The sequence below is a fragment of the Balaenoptera musculus genome, chromosome 8, assembly GCF_009873245.2.
Source record: "Balaenoptera musculus isolate JJ_BM4_2016_0621 chromosome 8, mBalMus1.pri.v3, whole genome shotgun sequence".
Taxonomy (NCBI): domain Eukaryota; kingdom Metazoa; phylum Chordata; class Mammalia; order Artiodactyla; family Balaenopteridae; genus Balaenoptera; species Balaenoptera musculus.
Genome location: NC_045792.1, coordinates 79,560,416 through 79,582,361, shown reverse-complemented (window position 1 = coordinate 79,582,361; position 21,946 = coordinate 79,560,416). Strand labels below are relative to the sequence as shown.

At 34.4% G+C, this 21,946-nt stretch overlaps 1 protein-coding gene across 9 annotated transcripts in view; it reads right to left on the bottom strand.

Annotated features, from left to right (window-relative positions):
* Positions 1-21,946, bottom strand: part of METTL15 (methyltransferase like 15) — a 370,942-nt gene that overhangs the window by 215,728 nt on the left and 133,268 nt on the right. For all 9 annotated transcript variants that reach the window (XM_036861548.1, XM_036861550.1, XM_036861552.1 and 6 more), the window contains one exon: positions 1,385-1,576. In XM_036861548.1, coding sequence (XP_036717443.1) covers positions 1,385-1,576 — 192 coding nt within the window. The remainder of the gene's footprint in view (positions 1-1,384; positions 1,577-21,946) is intronic.

Here is a 21,946-nt window from a genome sequence, read left to right as displayed (position 1 = left end):
TTAACCAGAAGCTTTGTTCACTGTATTTCAGAAGGCATCCTTAGTAAGACATAGGAACAGCAGAAATTTGCTTGACATTTTATTACCTCTGCACAACAACCTCAATCTCCAAACATGAGAAGATATTTGACCTTTACTATTAGTCATTGGTCTTTAAAGGATTTTTATTATTTTCTTTTATGACATTCTTCATTCCATGAATGCCAATTTGTGCAAATGAAGGTATAAGACTCAGAACAAAAAGGTTCCAACAAGTATGAGTCACACTCTAAGTTAACAGGTCATATCGAAATATGGGGAAAAGGCTCTATGTGAATAATTACCATGAGACAAAGAAGTTTGTGGGGAAAAAAAAGTCAAAGTCAACTCAATATTAAATTGTTGACTTAAACTGGACATTAAATTTCTCATATAAAGGTCTTCTGACAGATTGGAAGAAATGTTGGAAAATACATTTGTTTCAGTAGAAATGTTTGTGCAGGTCTAGAATTGCAGATTAGTAACAGAATAGCTTACAAATTTAGATAGAAGAAAGATTAATGCTCTTTTAGAAAGTATGCTTCCCAAATGTAGGGGCCATGATAAATAATTTGGTGGAGGGGGTGCATAAAATGAGAAAAACACGCTTAAGCTTTGTTTCGTAGGTACAGGCTATTCAGTTCCTGGGCCAGTGTTGGGCATAGAGACAAGTGCTAATCTAAGCTTTTAAGATTAATTTAGATTTAAAAGAAATTATCCTATACTTTCCTAGAGTGTGACCCTCTTTGTGTTATTTAATATATGTTACCTATTTAAATGATGGAGAACAAATGTATTTCCAAGGTGGTGAGAAATGAAGAGGAGGTGTAAAGCTGTCTTACACACAGTACAGTGTCTGATTTAGTACCATAAATTTTAGTTTCTCTGGAGAAGGTTGAATCCAAGTGACTGTACAAGAAACAGGACAAAATACACAATTGCTGACCTCTAGGATCTTGCCTTTTATGCAGTATTCAAGAGAATATGCATTAAATATAGTTCCTTTTACTTTTCACAAAAGGCATAGTTGGGCCTGCACCAAAATGAAACCATTGCTTCAGTATCATATTAATATTGTTAGTAGTCTAAAAGATCACATTGTATCTGTAAAAAAGAAAATCAGTATTAAAGTTATCCTCTTCACTACTCTGTGTAAAGACTGCAATGATTTTTCTTTTAGAATCCCAAATCTAGAGAAAGACTAAAGCCTATAATGAGTAGCAAACAAAACTGATTTATTATGTATGGATAGTGTTAGGTGTGGGCGTGTGATGGGAATTCTACAGTCTTAAAAGGAAATTAAATTCAGAGTGTTTTTGAGAAATTGATTTCTTGTTATGAGGAGAAATGCTTTATCAATACTCACCTGCAACCATCCATTCTCATGTCCAAGGGGCCATCCTTCCGAAGGGAAAAACCTCTTTCAGGGGCATCAAGTTGCATGGAGGAACACCCAAGATCCAAAAGAACTCCATCCAAAGTCCCTGGCTGCACTCCAGCTTTCATTAGTAAGGCTTCTGCCTGGCTGAACTGGCTCAGGATGGCTCGGATCTGTTTACTGGGGATAAACCCAGGAGATGGAAAAAACACTTATGTCATATTAAAGCCTTTCTTAAGGTCTAGGATCAATGAAAGGGAGCACATTCTATTATTAGCTTATTTAACCAACATATGTTTACTAAGTGCCAACCACATGCTTTATACTATATAAGGACATACAGATATGGAAACTCTGCATCTTTGGTTTCAACACCAGAGGTGGTTTAACATAATTTTATTCTTGCTAATAAACACAATTTATTTTATACCTTGTGAAGGTATATAAGTTCATGAATTAGAAAAATTTGCTGGTCGGACCAGTCTTTTTATTATTTTTTTTCTAAAAAAAAATTTTTAAATCTCTGGGCTGGGAAAAGAAATATATGCCATTCTATCAAAAGAATAAACACCTGTGCCCTGTTGGTAGGAGTGTAAACTGGTATAGCCACTATGAAAAACAGTATAGAGGTTCCTCAAAAAATTAAAAATAGAACTACTATATCATCTAGCAATTCCACTTCTGGGAATATATCCAAAAGAAATAAAAACACTATGTTGAAGCGATATCAGCACACTCATTTTCATAACAGCATTATTTACAATAGTCAAGACATGAAAACAACCTAAGTGTCTGTCAATGGATGAATGGATAAAGAACTTGAGATGTGTATATATATATATATATATATATATATATTATTCAGCCATAAAAAAGAAGAAAATCTTGCCATTTGTGACAACATGGATGGACCCTGAGAGCATTATGCTAAGTCAGACAGAGAAAGACAAATACTGTATGATCTCATTTATATGTGAAATCTTGAGATTGAAAGAGAGACGGAGAGAGAGAGAGGGAGAGACAGAGAGAGGGAGGGAGAGGGGAAGAGAGAGAGAGAGAGAGAGAGAGAGAGAACCATGCTCGTAAAAAAAGAGATGAGATTTGTGGTTACCAGAGGTGGGGGATGAGGTAAGGGGAATTGAATGAAGGTGGTCAAAAGGTACAAACTTCCAGATAAATAAGACAAATAAGTACTAGGGGTGTAATGTACAACACGATGACTATAGTTAACACTACTGTGTGGTATTTATGAAAGTTGTTAAGAGAATAAATCCTAAGAGCTCTCATCACTAGGAAAAAAAAACCCTTTCTCTTTTGTGTTTATATGAGATGATGGCTGTTAACTAAACATTGTTGTAAGCATTTCATAATATATGTAAGTCAAATCATTATGCTGGACACTTTAAACTTGTACAGTGTTATATGTCAATTATTATCTCAATAAAACTGGAAAAAAGTAAATTTAACTTTTAACTAGTAAACCAATTTAAATATCTTTTTTCTTCCTGTTTTATTACTTATTATATGTCAAACACCTTCAAGCCAACCATTTTAGCTTTCTCCATATTCTTCACATAATTCAGGATAGGGGTGCTGTGTAGCTGCACACTTGAAGAATGAAACTATGCCTAAAATAAACGCCTTCTTACAGAAGCAATGTTTTAGCTCTCAGCAGGGATTCTGAAGTGAATGGAGCATTCAGAATTAACAGACAGGCAAGGAGTTGGGATCACCTTACAGCTATATTAATTCTCCTTCCTACACAAAGTGAGATGCTGCCTTCAGGGTTCTTCAGAAGCCCTAGGGCAACTGGCATGCATTTTGGAAGGGGAATGAGAAGAGAAAAATTGGGCAACACTCCCAAGACCTCATTCCCTCCATCTACAGGTGTATGGAGTGAGGGTGGATTTCAACAGTGTTGGGGAATTCATATCTATGATATTTACTTATATGTTATGTTGTTTAAGGAGAATTTCACAGCTCATTGGTAATTTTTTCTCAAATTCCAATGGAGAAAGTGATTTTCAGATTCACTCACCAAATACTCACTAAATATCTGCTATGTGTCAGGCATTATGCTATTCTGAGGTATAAACAGATTAATAAATCATGGCTTTCTGAGCTTTGAGCTGAGAGAAAGGTATATAAATAAACAGTTTGCAAAACAATCTCATGGGTGCTAATAGTAGAGACAGACAAATTGCTGTGTCTGTATTTGGAAAATATAAAATGAATGCTAATACTAGCATTGAAAACAGAAATAGTAGAATCTTGGGATTGGAAGGCAACTCACAAATCATTTGTTCCAATTATTTAATTGATGTTTGAATCTTTTCCCTTTCCACCATCACTGCTGGGGGGCAGGGTGGGGAGGAGACTCATTGTTTTAATATCTCTCATTCACCCCATTGGTGAGGAAGGGATTCCCATTCTAAAATTATGGAAATGGTCAAGTGAACACACAGCACCCGACACTGGACAGATGAGACTGACAGGAGTTAATTAATCACATCCACTCACAGCCCAGGGGAGGAGGACACCAAATGCCATGCATGGCTACATGGGTGCTGCACTCAGGAACAGAGTGGACCGACAGGCTGTGAGGAGCAGATTTTATGGTATCAGTAGGGTAGGGTGCCGCATGCCCAAGAAAGGATGTGTTGGCTTGTTTGAATAATTCCACGGGCTGGCAGGGAACTGAAACCTGCTACTCAGGGATAAGCAGGTATTATGCCTGATCGCTTTGATAAGGAGTGTTGTTTGGCTAGGAACCTTCTCTGTGGAAGCACAGTGGGGAAGAAAAGTTGTGGTTAGGCCATTTAAGATTCTTCCAGCTTTCCCTAAATGTCAAGAACACATAATACTGGGCTTAAATTTTAGGCCTCACCTCACAGTCATTTAGCCCGTGTTTGAACATTCCCAGTAAATAAAAACTCACTATTGGTTTTTGGTTTTTTAAAAGTTTTTTTAGTCAGTTGTTTTTTAGTGAAGTTGCTGGCTGTTTCCTCACTATTTCTATAACTTTTGTCCCAGGTATCAGTCCATGGAAAACAATTAAAAACCCATGGCAGCCTGTTACATATCTATTGTTAGTTATTGTAAGCGATACTTGTTGGCTACCTCTTAGTTGCCAGTCTCTTTTTTCCAACAGGACGTCAAAATTTCAGCCTTGTATCTTGGGAGAGAATGATCATATCCATGATTGTTTATCTGTCAACTTGGCTTGGCAAAAGTAGCCAGTTATTTAATCAAACAATGATCTAGGTATTGCTGTGAAAGTTCTTTTAGATGTGGTTAACATTACAGTCAGTTCCCTGTAAGTAAAGGATATTACCTTCCATAATGTGGGTGTGTGCCATCCGATCAGATGAAAGGCCTTAAGAGCAAAAAATGAGGTTTCCCAGAGGAAAAGGAAATCCAATCTCAAGACTACAGTATCATCTCCTATCATAGTTTCCAGTCTGCTGGCCTGCCCTACCATTTCAGACTTGCCAGTCCCCACAATGCAAGTCAATTCCTTGGATAAATCTCTCTCTCTCTCTCTCTCTCTCTCTCTCTCTATATATATATATATATATATGATGTGTGTGTATGTATATGTATGTATATCTCCTACTGGTTCTGTTTCTCCTGAGAATTCTATCCTAATGGATATAATATCTCTGCTCAAGAGGTGGATTTCTGATTAGCTAAGCTAATTTGCACACATGACCACCATGGCCCCTATAATTTGTTCTAAGATTGGCATGTGTCACACCTCTGGCCAATAAGATACAAGAGATATTTCCTAGGGACTTGGGGAAAGAAAATTCTTTTCTTCCATTGAGCTATGGGAAGAAAAATGTTTTTCAGACTCTCACTTGATATGAAAAAGCACATAGCTCTGATCATTGCCAGCAGATATCTTGGCCCAAAGAAGGGAGAGGGTAGCAGCCAATTTGGCCAAAACTCTACAAAGCAGAGAGAAAGATTAACCACGCCATTAGATTGAACCTCACCTAAAATCCAACTTGTCTCTGAACTTTTGAGTTATATGAGCCCATAAATTACCTTTGTTATTTAAAACCAGTTTGAGTTGTTTTTTTTTTTTTTACTTGCAATGGAAAACATAACTATTACAGCTATCATGCTTCTCAGGTGTTCATTTCTCTAAATCATACAACTCTTGTTTCTTCTGCTATTCTCTATGCAAAAAGTCTTTCACCATGCAAGATGCTCTTTTCTGAATGTGTCCCGGTTTGCCTATGTCCCTAGATCTGAACTCCATAATGATCAGCACAGAATAAAGTAAATTCTTTCCTCTTTTGTTCTAGTTATTATGTTCTAGTTATATTAATACAGCTCAAGATCATAATAGTTTTAGAATTTGTTTCACACTGTTGACTTATACTATCTAATACCATTGTACACCACTGCTAAGCCTGTTTCCTCCACACTGTACTTGTGCAGTTTTGTTTTGTTAATTATTGTAGATCTAGTACAATCTCTAACCTACATATTTTCTACAACCCTTTAGGATCCAGGTATTATCTTGAACCACAGAAATCTTCTTTACACTGCAGCAAAAGCCTCAAACAAATCACTATTGCCCAGTCTTAATTCCTTAGCATTAGAGCTATATCCTGCTTAAAGCTAATAATATAATTGTAAAATAAAAATAATATCTTATAGGAGATGTTTGCATTCTTGGACACCTTCAAACATAACTGTTTAACACTAACATTCAGATAGTTTTAGGCATGACAAAGAGTAAGTAACAAAAATATAATCCTCACCATAATCATATACAAGTATGAGAATATCATATGGGGAAAAAAAAGTAACCATGAGACAACACCACAAAGTAAATCATGTGTTTAAGGCAGAGTCTTCTGATGCTATATCAGTTATGTTTCTAGAATTAGATTATTCTCATAGTAAAAAAAAACCATCTAAAAGTATACCAACAAACTGTTGAAAACTTAGCCTTAACTTCAGACCCTGGGGCATTATTTCACATATGCAATTATATTGAGGCTAATTTTCCTGGGTAGGCAGATTCCACACCCACTTTTTTCTTTCTTCTTCTCTTTTTTCTTTCCTTCCTCTCTCCCTTCCTTCCTCAGGTCCTCTCTCTTCCTTCCCTCCCTCCCTACTTCCTTCCTTTCTTCCTCTTTTATTCAAATTTTAAGTTCTTAGTATTTTTGCATATGTATTTTACAAGTGTTATAAAGCAAGTAACAGAAAAGTGTGAATTCGCCAGAGAGGATCATGATGGTCACAAAAACAGAGCCAAACCAGGACATTTAGCCATAACTACACATACAGAATTTGTTTATCATTGTCATCATCATTTGTCATTACCCTAGGAGCCCCAGGATGTAAAGTAAAATGTTGCTTGTGACTCAAAGCACATGTTACATGAGAAGATTCTACAACCCAACGCCAAGAAAAATAAGGCACTTAGCAATAGAGTGCCAGTAATACCCTGGTTCCTGGAAGCCAGTTTTTGAGGCTTTGACCATCATAAGTATTGTTAATCTTGACTCTGGCAAGTCATCTGCACTTGGAGTACAAGTTTTGGGTTTGTTTTATTATAAAGGATCCTAGTACATACTGAGGCTAGTGATGTAAGAGTAGCTACTACGTGATTTAGGATTAAACATGGAACTTCATCATTCCTCTAACTGCATACAGTCTAATGATAGCAGTTAGGGATAGATTACTCAACGAATTATAAAAGTAGATCCAGATTCTTTCTAAAAAGAACAAATCATTTAGCTGTGAAGGAACTGAGGTCTTAGACAGGGATATGGAAACAGATTCAGGCATGAAAGAATAAGTTAGACATATAATTTATTAGAACTGGCTCAGTCACTAAAATTGAGGCATCAAGTCAGTATCAGCAGCGAAGGCAACCTCATGTAAAGTCACCTAAGCCACAGACTAGGCCATCTTCAGTCCATTATCAGGAACCCTGTGGTGAAATCTGAGGGTACACTGAGCTAGCAGATGGATATGCAGAGAACTCTGATCATATGGACCAGAGTGACAAGCAGAACAATGTAAAGAAGAGAAGAAAACTAACATTTCTTAAGAAGATGACAGGAATGTATTCAGACACTTAAAGTTCGTTTCAGGGTTCACCTTGTCATTTACTTTAATCATTCATTTTGTGTGTGCATTTGAGGGCATACCTAGGTGATTACATTCCCTAAGAGGATATGAAGAGCAAAATCCAAATTGTTTTTGCGGGAGTGAAGGTCTGATTACAGTGGATCCAAGCCTTTCTCACGTTAGTATCAGCATTAATCCATGAAATCCCAGGGTGCTACCTGTTTTCTAGTCATTAAATTTTATTGGTCTGTAGGCACAGAGCAGGGGCCTCGGCTGTTTTTATCACTTCATTAGGCACCCCCCAAGCAAGGAATTCAGAGGGAGCCAAAGCAGTGGAAGAAAGCATAGCTCATATTTGAGCAATGGTAAGAGCAAACATTTGTAGAATGCTTCCTATGTACTAGACCCTGTGCTAAGTGCTTTATACTTATTAAATCATTTCATCCTTATGATAACCCTATGAGCTAGGTGATATTATAACCCACATTTTGCAGGTGAAGAAACAAGTACAGAGAATGAAGTCACTTACTCAAGCCATATAGCTAGTAAGTGCTGGAATTAGAATGCAAACTCAGTGCTGTCTGGCTCCAGAGTCATGTTCTTAACCACTACACTGTAATACCTAGGTTTCTATTTATTTAGTGCCATTTCAGACCTCTAACTCTTCATCATTATAACCTTGTCATGGTCCATAAATTTGCCTAGTTTTTCTGATTTTTTATTAAAATGCTTTAATTGTTGTCAACGTTTGCCATATCTTCATAGCTATAGGTCTGCAGATTCAGCACTTAACAAATATTTGCTGAATAAGGATTATCTACCAGGTACTGGATACAGGAATATAAAAATGAACAACAGCACACAATATGGAAAGGTATATACACAAACGTATATAAATCACTGAGGAGATGGTTTATTTCTTCTTTAAACAACAGTGGTAGAGCAGAAAGGGGAGACTGCATCATAAGGCTTATGTTTAAAAATTGGTTCTGATACTTATTAACCCTGTGGTATTGGACAAGTTATTTAATATCCCTCAGTTTCAGTTCCCTGTGTCTCATGGTATTTAAGTTTTTCCCCTTTGAGGCAGCCTGGTATGGTAGAAGTATCTCAGTAAGTTCTGGAGTCAGAGTGAATCAGATTATTAACTTTTTAATTATTTATCCCTTTACGACTCAGATTCTTTATTTGTCCCATGTGGGCAACGGAGCAATTCCAAACTCACAAAGCTTTGGTGAAGAGTATGTTAATCAGTGTACATGAGGACACCTACTAAGATGCCTAGGCAAAGGAAGGCCCTCAGTAAATGTTACCTCTCCCTCTGTTCCAACCTGCTTCTCTTCCCTTAGAGATTCTTCTTATGATTCGGTCACTGTGCTGCCAACTGAAAGTTGGGAGCAGTAGCAAGGATTTGCTCCAGGCACACCAAAGGCAGGGCCATACTGACTATAAAGAATTCTTCTCCAATCTCTTTTATGTGCTGCTACTGGGCTGTATTTCTCCTTCCATTTCACCATGCTCTTGTTATAGTTTGAGAACTGTTCACTTTTTGACATGTTAATGTTTACCATACTACATAAAGGTCCAAGATATGTTGATTTTCATAGTAATTGTGATCACTTTTTAAACACTATTAAAAGATACACTTGCTCAAAGAATATTTTCATACACTGTAGAGATGGAACGAAAAGATGTTGTTTTTGTTCTGCATAATCTGCTCAAAATCTTTGATAGCATTATCTTTACTGACCATTGTCTTTTCCTTCAGGAAATACTTGCTAAAAATTGATTTAGTCGTTTATTCACAACTCATATATTGACTTGAATAAAGCACATTTTAGAAATGATGAAATGTAATTATATTTCTATCTTTCAGTTACCCTTTCAAAATGTATTCAATGGAGTAATATTCCTCTGTTCTGGAATAACAGTTTCGGAGGCTATGTTATAAAGTCTTTGAAATTCCATTGTCCAGGAAGAGGTTAAAGTACTAATTTATATTAGACTTTCATAAGACAATTACGCATGTTGTGTTCTCCAGGGTAATCTTAAAAAGTATAGTACAATAAAGTATAACATATGAGCAAACAGAGAGAGAAGATAGAATGATAATAACAATAAAGGTGGCAATAAAGAAGAAAAAAAGGAACAAAGAACAGGTTGATACATAAAAAACTAACAGGAAGATAGTAGACAGATCCAAACCCAAATACACCAGTAATTATATTAAATATTCTGACTAAATACTCTAATTTAAAAAAGATTTTCAAAATCCAATGATATGCTGCTTATAAAACACAAATTAACTATTAGGACACAGAGAAGTCAAAAATAAGAAGATGGAAAAAATGTTAATGCAAACATTACACAAAAGAAAGGTGGTATCAGATACAGCAGATTGAAACAGTACTAGAAATAAAAAGAGGTATTTTATCATGATAAAAGGGTCAAATCTACCAAATGGCATGCAAATTACAAATCTTTATATCCCTAATAATAAAGCTTCAAAATATGAAGCAAAAATTGACAGAACTAAAAGCAGATGGATAAATATATAACCATAATGGTAGATTTTAAAATATCACTCTTAGTAAATATTGACTAAGCAGAACAACATATAGGAAATTTGAAACACACAATTATCAAGTTTGATTTAACTGACACAAAAAACCCCATACTCCAAAACTACATGAATGTATATATTTTTAAAGACACAATGAATTTGTAAAAAATAGACTATCTGCTGGGGCTATCAGACTAGTTTCATCAAATTTCAAAGGGCTGATATCATACAGAGTATATTTTCTAAGCACAGTGGAATTTAAGTAGAAATCAATAATAGGAAAAGTCCTATTAGAAAGTCCACAAATGTTTGGAAATTAAGTAATAGGCTTCTAAATAATCCAGAAAATAAAGAAAATTAATAAATATTTTAAACTAAACAATACTTAAAGAGTACTACATAACTTACCACCTAATGAAAATGCAACACATCAAAACTTGTGGAATACTTCTAAAATCATTATTGAGAAAAATCCACAAAATTAAATGTACATAAAAGAATGCTGAAAATCAATGATCTATGCATTCTTGTTTCATAAATTAAGCGATAACAGCAACAATCTATGGAATAGGATAAAAAATGATTTGCAAATGATGTGACCAACAAGAGGTTAATATCCAAAATATACAAATAGCTTATAAAACTCAATATCAAACAAACAAAGAATCCAATCAAAAAATGGGCAGAAGATCTAAATAGACATATTTCCAAAGAAGACATACAGATGGCTAGCAGGCACATGAAATTCAACATGTTCAACATCACTAATTAAGAGAATTGCAAATCAAAACTACAATGAGGTACACCTCACACTGGTAAGAATGGCCATCAACAAAAAGTCTACAAAGAATAAATGCTGGAGAGGGTGTGGAGAAAAGGAAACCCGTGTACACTGTTGGTGGGAATGTAAATTGGTGCAGCCACTATGGAAAACAGTATGGAGGTTCCTTACAAAACAAAAAAACAGAACCACCATATGTTCCAGCAATTCCACTGCTGGGTATATATATGGAAAAAATGAAAACTAATTTGAAAAGATACATGCACCCCAAGACATGGAAGCAACCCAAGTGCCCATCAACAGACAATCGGCTTAAGAAAATGTGGTGTATGTATATACATATATATATATATATATATATATATATATACACACACACACACATACACACATACATACATACAATAGAATGTTAGCCATAAAGGATGGAATATTGCCATTTGCAGCAACATGGATGGACCTACAGGGTATTATGCTTAGTGAAATAAGTCGGACAGAGGAAGACAAATACTATATAATATCATTTATATGTGGAATCTAAAAAAATAATAAAATGAATCTATATACAAAACAGAAACAGACTTACAGACATGGAAAACAAACCTATGGTTACCAAAGAGGAGAGGGAGGAGGGGAGGGAGAAATCAGGAGTATGAGATGAACAGATACAAAGTAATACACATAAAATAGATAAACAATAAGGATTCACTGTATAGCACAGCAAAATTATACCCAATATCTTGTAATAACCTACAATGGACTATAATCTGCAAAAAACAAAAACAAAAACCCAAATCACTCTACTGTACATCTGAAACTAACAAAATATTGTAAATCAACTCTACTTCAATAATAATAATAATGAAAAAGATAGCACCAAATTAAAATCCTAAAAAGAGGCAGAAAATTATAAATACAAGAGCAAAAAAAAAAATAGAACAATAGAAATAATTAAAGAAAAAACAAAAATTTGTTCTTTGAAAATACTAAGAAAATTGTTTAATCCCTTATAAGGGTAATCAAGAAGAGAGAATGAACAAATTACTAACATAAGGGGTAAATAAAGAACATGTCACTACAAATCTTACAGGCATTAAAAATACAATAGGACATTATCAAGAACTTTACGATAATAAATTTGAAATTTAGATCAAATGAAAAATTTCCCAGAAGAATCATAACTTACTAAAACTGTCCTATGAAGAAATGTAAAATATAAATAGTCTTAAAAAGCATTAAGAAACTAAATCTGCAATTATAAAACGTTCCACAGAGAAGACAACAAGTCTAAATGGCTTCACCATGAATTCTTCCAAACAGTTAAAATAGCATCAGTTTGATATAAACCCCTCCAGAGAACAGAAAAAGAGCCATTCACAAAGCCAGCATAACCCTGCTATGAAATTAAACAAGTACATTACAAAAAAGCAAAACTAAAGGCCAATCTTTCTCATGGGCAAAATAACAAAAGTTAACAAAATATGAGCATATCAAATCCAGCCACATATATAAGGGATGATATCACTAGGTTGATATCCACTTGGCAAGGTCTGTGAAGCAGTTGAACATGCAATAGTACTGAAGCTAAGGAGAGAGGTCAGGGCTGGAGAGACAACTTTTGTAATTGTCTTAAAAGAGTAGGGATTTAGAAAACGTTTATTAAATGAATAGACAACAGGATTTTAAAACGGAAAAATTCTTCTGGTCTCAGTTTCAGGCCAATATAATCGGGAAATAGACATCCACTGCTAAAAGAAATACCAAATAAAAATGCAATTTTCCCGAATACATGGCCTAGAGAAGGTTTCATTACACTTGGGCCCTTCATAGAGATGTTTATTTAATTTTATATTATAAAAGACATTAGAAAATGAACAAGAAAGAATTCTAATAAGAAAATTTTCTTGGCAAGAACTGCTTCCTTGCTTAATTTTCTTGGCATCTCACTTTACTTTTTTTAATGATATTCAAACACTTAATCCTTGATTCCATGTAATTCTCACATAAAAATATCTATATCCTCTGTGCTTAAATCACCCAGCCCACCCCCATACCCCACATTCTCTCTCTCTCTCTCATCAAGGACTGTACTGTTCCAATGATAGGTGATAATTTCTTCTTCTAGACTGCAGTAGAGCTTGCTTATGATTCATTTGGCACTCAGTACATGCTACTTTGTAATGTTATTTATCTTTTTATCACACTGCCTCTGCAACAAGAACTTAAACCTTTTACGGGTCATATAGACCAGGTTATACAGCTTTTGGTATGTGCAGTACCTAAAAGATTGTAAGTGTTCAATGAAAGTTTTTTTGATGATGAAAGTGGTGATGATTTTAAAGGCATTAACATTTTTTAAAGGCATCAAAGATGAGAACTCAGTAATAAAAAACTCAATGTTTTTTCCATCATACTTTGCTAAGAAATACATGTAAGATACACAGTAAACTGATATGGCCTTGAAGGGACAAACAGTTATGCAGTGTGTAGCCTGTAAATTTAAGTCAATACACTCGTTAGAAGGGCTTAAGTTTCAGGCATTTATTTTTCACATTTTTAAGAGTCATGAGGTGTTTTATGGAACCACCTTATAACCATAGTCAATCAACCTAAAATAGTGTATTTTAAGTTTTTGTTCATGATATTTTGCCACCTACATTATCACGGAAGAAGTTTGTTCATGGTATCTTGCAACCTACGTTACCATGGAAGAACTTAAATATACTCAAAGGAAAAAATGCTAGCATGTTCTATTAACAAAGGAAATAAAATTCACAATTCATACATACTAACCAAAGCCAGGGAATTCAGTTAAGGTTAAATTTAACTCATTCAATAAGGAAGGAAACTTTGAAGTGCTTTAATTTGAAGGCTGGCATTACAGTACTATTTAAATAAAATTCCTTTTTGGAGTATCCTTTTTTCCCTTCTGGAGCACTTTAAAAAGTCCCAGAAAAAATGCATTTTATTTCATATGTACAGAGATTTTACATATCTACAGAGATACGTAAGAGTGTTGGTTTTCTCTGCATAATAATTATCAGATAGTATTTGCGAAATGACGTTTAAACTGCTCCTTCTATGATTTCTAATATTTCTGACTCCTTATGCTAGATAAACCCACTCCCTTCATACTACCCTCTTATCCAATTTTCTATAAAGCTTCGTGTGATAATTGGAATAAGAAGTGTCCATCTTTTGGGGGCATCATTTTGTAAAACTTACATGTTCTGAAGTAGTTCTGATGAATTCAACCTCTAAAAAATCACCATGCATATACACTGCCAAAATATCCCATTGATTCTATCAGTTATTCAGGAAGATCTCTCATGACTTAAACATTAATAGTTTTGAATGCTTGGCATTGATGACGCCGGGTGCTTGGATGACTGCCTGAACCCAGGTCTGAAGGGACCAGATGATTTAATCTAATGGTCTCTAATTAAGGGTGAATATCATGATCATCTGGAGAATGCTTACAAATTATGGATGTTTTATTACCATCCTAAAAAATCAACATCAAGACAAACATGCTATATTTGGGGGATTTTCCTGCTTTAAGGAGCAATGGTTAGATATGGCCAAAAAGAAAATAGGTTTAGGTATGTCTATCAAGACCAAGAGGAATGGCAAATTCTTGAGGCTGATGATAGCTTTTATACACTAAGTATGCACAACAACAATAAAGAAAAAGAGTAAGAAAAATTAAATGCTTACTGTTATGGTAAAGGATAACAATTGCTGCATAAGGCAAGGGATGGCAGCTGCTAGGAACGCTGAGGCTTGGGAATATTAGTTGTGTGTCGCCCCCTTCCAAAGAGAAGAGAGAAATTCTACTTACTGGTGATGAGCAATGAGGTCACTGACACAAGGAAGTCCTGTGAGGGCACTAAACTGTCCTTATGCATCAACAGGTCCTAACTCTAGTGTGTAAGTCTGAAATTACCAGTTCCTACCCTAGTATCTTTTGATGGGTGGACTTAAAATGGCACTGTAAATTTAAATTCAGTTTAAATAAAGAAATAAAAATCACTAAATACAACCAAGTATTTTATTTTTTTTTTTTTATTTATTTTTTTTTTTAAACATCTTTATTGAAGTATAATTGCCTTACAATAGTGTGTTAGCTTCTGCTTTATAACAAAGTGAATCAGTTATACATATACAATATGTTCCCATTTCTCTTCCCTCTTGCATCTCCCTCCCTCCCACCCTCCCCATCCCACCCCTCTAGGTGGTCACAAAGCACCGAGCTGATCTCCCTGTGCTATGTGGCTGCTTCCCACTAGCTATCTATTTTACATTTGGTAGTGTATATATGTCCATGACACTCTCTTACCCTGTCACATCTCACCCCACCCCCTCCCCATATCCTCAAGTCCATTCTCTAGTAGGTCTGTGTCTTTATTCCCGTCTTGCCACTAGGTTCTTCATGGCCTTTTTTTTTTTCCTTAGATTCCGTATATATGTGTTAGCATACTGTATTTGTTTTTCTCTTTCTGACTTACTTCACTCTGTATGACAGACTCTAACTCCATCCACCTCATTACAAATACCTCCATTTCATTTCTTTTTATGGCTGAGTAATATTCCATTGTATATATGTGCCACATCTTCTTTATCCATTCATCTGTCGATGGACATTTAGGTTGCTTCCAGGTCCTGGCTATTGTAAATAGAGCTGCAATGAACATTGTGGTACATGACACTTTTTGACCTATGGTTTTCTCAGGGTATATACCCAGTAGTGGGATTGCTGGGTCGTATGGTAGTTCTATTTGTAGTTTTTTAAGGAACCTCCATACTGTTCTCCATAGTGGCTGTATCAATTTACATTCCCACCAACAGTGCAAGAGTGTTCCCTTTCCTCCACACCCTCTCCAGCATTTATTGTTTCTAGATTTTTTGATGATGGCCATTCTGACCGGTGTGAGATGATATCTCATTGTAGTTTTGATTTGCATTTCTCTAATGATTAATGATGTTGAGCATTCTTTCATGTGTCTGTAGGCCATCTGTATATCTTCTTTGGAGAAATGTCTATTTAGGTCTTCTGCCCATTTTTGGATTGGGTTGTTCGTTTTTTTGTTATTGAGCTGCATGAGCTGCTTGTAAATCTTGGAGATTAATCCTTTGTCAGTTGCTTCATTTGCAAATATTTTCTCCCATTCTGATGGTTGTCTTTTGGTCTTGTTTATGGTTTCCTTTGCTGTGCAAAAGCTTTTAAGTTTCATTAGGTCCCATTTGTTTATTTGTGTTCTTATTTCCATTTCTCTGGGAGCTGGGTCAAAAAAGAATCTTGCTGTGATGTATGTCATAGAGTGTTCTGCCTATGTTTTCCTCTAAGAGTTTGATAGTGTCTGGCCTTACACTTAGGTCTTTAATCCATTTGGAGTTTATTTTTGTGCATGGTGTCAGGGAGTGTTCTAATTTCATACTTTTACATGTAGCTGTCCAATTTTCCCAGCACCACTTATTGAAGAGGCTGTCTTTTCTCCACTGTATATGCTTGCCTCCTTTATCAAAGATAAGGTGACCATATGTGTGTGTGTTTATCTCTGGGCTTTCTATCCTGTTCCATTGATCTATATTTCTGTTTTTGTGCCAGTACCAAACTGTCCAACCAAGTATTTTAAAATAAAGGAAAAACCCATAATGGAAGTCAGTAGTGCTTTTCAAATGAAGAGAGCAGTCATTAGCTAAAAATTCAGTCTGATGTTTGAATTTTTAAATTAATGCACATTTTAATCTATTCTATGATATATCTATATCCATTTTAATATAAAATAATGTTTAATTATAAAACAATGTTTAATTTAACAAGTCAAATTGTTGCTCTAGGAAGACATACCATGTTTTTCCTGTAATCTTTAATACTCACTGACAACACTTCTGACAACTTATTAAAATGATGCATATTAAAATAAAGCATCCAGAGAAGGAAAAGACAGCCTGCAAGCCTTTGTCCTATTGGTGGTTCTCATTAGTTTCAAAACTCAGTGTGGTTATTACATAATATAACAAGATTATGGCAAATAGCTAATGGTTTTTAGTTTAAGGAAAAGAAAATATGGCCTTTCTGACCTCTTGAAAAAAGTCATTAAAAATAAAAATTGATAGTGAGATTTTAGTGAATTTTCATTGCTTTTTTAAGTTCAGAGAGAGTAAGAAAAATGCATTCCCTCTGTAAATGCAAATTAATTAGCTGAATATGTGTCAGAAGCAAATTTTTTAGCCATACTATTTTCCAATGACCTCTCTCTGAAAAGGTTTTTCTGTACTTTTCGGTTGCTTAGTTTTATTTCTGTGACTACTGTATATCATTTCTCATTTTAAAAGAATATCCAAGTGTACATTAGCAGGAGATAATTTCCCAAACAAAGGATGAATTTAGTTTATGTACATCTTGAGTGGCATTATTTTGCAAAAGGGTGACTGCGTGATTACGTTCAAACCTGGAACTGATGATTTGTATATGACATATAAGTTAAATTATTCTAAAGTCTGGAGGCTGTGGCTCTAGATGCATAAAAATAATAACAGTTGTTGGCCATAATAGATTTAATCAATTTTATAATTTCTCTTAATTCAAACCCAACATTACATTGCAGAAAGTAGAGCCTGCTGATAACACTGCAAACATAAAAATTACTTTAAGACCACACTACTTTTTATTTTAGGAAATTCCATAGGGATGTTCGACATAATTCTGAGTATATGTGGAATCCAGTTAGAAAATCAAATCAAAAGAATAAATCATCTCGATCTTAAGTTTAAATTTTGAAATGTTAATATTCTTTATGCACAGATAAGATGCTTTTGAGATTTTTAAGGAAATCAGTCTGCTACAGACACTTTCTGAATACTTCTATGTGTCAGATACTACATTAGATACTAAGGTCCCTATTGTAAGAGTTCATAACAGTGCACAACTTTATGATTCACAGAATGTTTTAACTTAATCACATTTTGACCTTCATCACAATTCTATAAATTATATAATGTAAACACTTTTCTCCTTACTTTATGATGATTGAAACTTGAGATTAGAGAATATTTTGCTTATACATCTTTCTATAAGATAATCTAGCACAGTAATAAGGAACAGAATGGGTACTTGATAAATTTTTCATAATGAGTGAATTGTTCAAGGTCACATAGCTAGTAGTGGTAAAGCTAAGTACTAAACTTAGGTCAGTTAGTTCCAAGACCAAGATGTCAAAGTATTACTATAGATAGCTTTGAGAGGTTGATTCAGGGCATCTGTTTGCACATCTCTCTGATGAAACTGATTCAACACCTTCTTAATATAGTAATTCTAGAGCTATGTATACATTTTTTTTGAAAAGGTGGAATGGCATGCCAGGAGAAAAAGTCTATTCATTGCTCTACTTTTAGCATCCACTCTTGAGGGGGAGGAGGCAGTAAAGAAATGGAATTATAGAGACCTAGCATCTATGTCACCAATGTGGATGGCTAGACCACTGGCAAGTATTATCAGACTGAAATTATCTGCCTGATGAAAAACTTATGTGCACTTGAGAATAGGAACTATCCAAATATCAATCTTGAATCAGAATTAACCAGGTTAGCTTCATGCCAACACAACAAGGTTTCCTGGAAGAACTACATATCTCAACTTTAAAAAGTGCAAAAATAAAATCTGAAATAATACATTTTTGCAGTAAGTACTAAAATGAATTCATTCAGATTTTGGGGTCAATTACTTAGGTTATTTCATTTGTGTTTAAATTAGTTTTACAATAAATATTTATTGAAAGGCATTTTCAGGACTGCTGGGCTAGATGTTAAAATGCCCAGAAATGCTGTGTGTCTTTGGGTAAATCATTTCTATATCTGGGCCTGTTTAATCATTATAAAATACCAGATCTGGACTTAAAATACCTCTCAAATACCAGGAAGCCCATATTCAGTAATTTTTGTATAACAATAGCTAACATTATTGAACCCTTACTATGTGTCAGGCACTGTTCTGAGCATTCTCTTTGTATAAAGCGTATAATCTTCAAACATACCTGAGGTAGGTAGTATTATATTCCCCCACTGTATAGATAAGGAAACTGAGGCAGCAGAGTTAAGAAACATCTTGAAGGGTTACAGAGCAATTAAGCAGCAGAGCTGGAATTCTAACCTAGGCAGTCTAGTTCTAAAGCCTGTACTATTAAGCACCATGTTGTATTGCCTCTGAGACAACAAGAGTTACTAAATCCAATAGCACAAATGATAGCTACCATTTATTGTTATTATCATGTGCCAGGCATTGAGTTAAGGGCCTTATGCTTGTTATTTCATTTAATCCTTACAAAAACAATAATCTTTGAGGTAGTCATTATTATACCTATTATACAGGTCAGGAAACTAACTCAGAATTTTGAAATAATCTGTTCACTGTCAGAGGTAGTGAGAGGCTGAAATTCTAATCCTGTTTGTTCTGTTTCCAGTGCTTCTACTTTTAACCACTGGGCTATTATGATGTTTTGTAAGAAATATACTACTTTTGGGGTTGGAACTCATCCTATACATTTTGCATCTCAAAAGAGTCTTGGTGGGTTTCAGGAGAAAAAGATGTAGTTGGAAAAAATTATAACATGCTGAAAGGGTTACCAGTATGGAGCTCTCCTACTACATTTATATATAAGCATTTGAATTTTCCAAGGAAAAACAATCAATATGCGATTAACAGACACACACTAATATACATAAAACAGACAAGCAACAAGGACTTACTGTATAGCAATGGGAACTATATTCAATATCTTGTAATAATCTATAATGGAAAATAATCTCAAATATATATATATATATATATAACTGAATCACTTTGCTATATACCTGAAACTAACATAATATTGTAAATCAACTATACTTCAATTTTAAAATGTGAGTATTAATAAGTAAATACCACATTAAAAATAATAGTACTAATGATTGTTGAATCTGAGGTCTGACACTAAAGTTTGAGAGAATAACTTTCTCTCCTCAGATTAAATGCAGGCATCTCCTTAACTGACACGACTGAGTTATTCCATACACACAATTCTGGCAATGTTTCATACAGGGTTTTAAGAGCAGCTAGGTCACTAAATAAAAAACTGAAATCTTTTTCCTCTTCTTAATTCCAAATGGTGGTCCCTTCAGATCCAATTTGAAATGCACTGGAAGAGCTCAGCATGTAAGCTGGCACTTGGCTGGCTCAGAAGTCAAGGGACTTTAACTCCATGCATGGATGCACAGAGTATATTTTAGTACCTTTGGGAAAAAAGCAGTAAAGCTAAGCAGGAGGAAAACCTGTCTGTAACTGATTATATTACATTTGTACAAAATGGTATCACTCCCATCACTTCTAAAGACTCTACTGTTGGAAGTAAACAAGTGCTAAGGAATCCTCTTGAAATAGAGCAACAGCAATAATGCCAACAAACATGGTAGAACTATGCAGTATCCATATCCATTGTAATAAACAACAATAATAATATGCAACTAATCCCCTTCCATAAAATAGTAATCAGTCATTAAATTAAGAAAAATAAAACAATAATGCTTGGCTTTTAAAAAGAAACTTTTAAAAGGCTTAATATGTATAATGTTAGTATATATATATACACATATATAAGCATATTTAAATATATATCTTAAGAATACAAAGCATATGCATATTATATATACACACATGCATATATATTTATGTATTATATGTAATTTTTTAGTTCTAAGAGGGAAAGAAATCTAATTGGTCAAAATCAGTCATAAAATTTTAACCATGTTTCTGCAAAAAACACCAGTGCCAAAGGGTAATGCATTGCTAATGGTTTCCAGTAGAATAAATAGCTACTCTGACGTCAAAACTTTGTTACACTCCAATAACTGGCTCACTTGGGGTTTCAGGTACAGCAAGTTACATGTCAGTTTTAAATAAAGTTATAAAAATAGAATGCCTGGTGAACCATATTGTCGCTATGCAACCTGATATGTTATGATTTATATCCAATAAAACGTTAACAAAGGTGATAGATTATACCAAAATAGTATCTGGTGGTTTAGGATGCCCTGCTCCTTAAATTTCAGGTTAAAAAAAAGCTATAATTTACTTTGTCTTTTCCTAAAGTGGTATATAACTGAGTTACCCACTGTTAGCACATGTCAAATCAGAAATATTTACATGACAAAGTGATTCATGAACTGGTAAATCTCCCTTGATAAGATATAATAATAATATTCTAACCAGGGACATGGAGCAATAAGGAACAGTAAGCCTACAGAAAGCAAAAAAAAAGAAGGGTTATTATGTTAGTCATATAGGAATATCGGTCATTTTTCAGAAAAGATATTGCTCAAATAAGTATAGGAATTTACAATCAAAATGGAGCAATTGTACCACCTTATCCTAGAACTAGAATTGAAACTATAAGTTGAAAACCCCAAAAGATGTGTTCCAATTATGTATTATATTTAATAATGAAAAGATGCCAATTAACACAGTTTCATTTTAAAGTGGGTGCAGATGAGATCTTATAAGGCTTGAAGAATCCATCAAGCAGAATATACAATCAGAATGATAATTGTTTTCTATAACAGTGTCTTGCTATGGATGGCATAGAGAATATATTTGTGTAGAAAAGGGGAATACAATTCCTATTTCAGCAACAGTATTTACGGAAATATTATCAAAACCAAGCAATATATATTCAAACTACTGATGAAGACAGCAATTTATGTGCAAGAAAATATTTACGTTCTAGTATTACTCAATTATTATTTCTATGTTAAGATAGAAAATATTTTATTCTTATATATAGACATTTATATGTGTTTTAACCATGCAATAACATAAATCCATCCATACATATGTATTTCTTCTATTCCCTTATTTTCACTTACTTTGTATAAGAGAGGCAAAGAGAAGGAGATTTAGGCAGACAAATCCAAGTCTCTAGAACATTGCCCCCCACATGCAATGTTCCAAGCACTGCTATAGGCTACTGAAAATCATCAGCAAACAAAACAAAGAGTTCTGTGTCATGGAGCTGATATTCTAGTAGGGGTGGGGATTAATAATAAACATTTTAAATAAGTAAATTATATAGTTTAA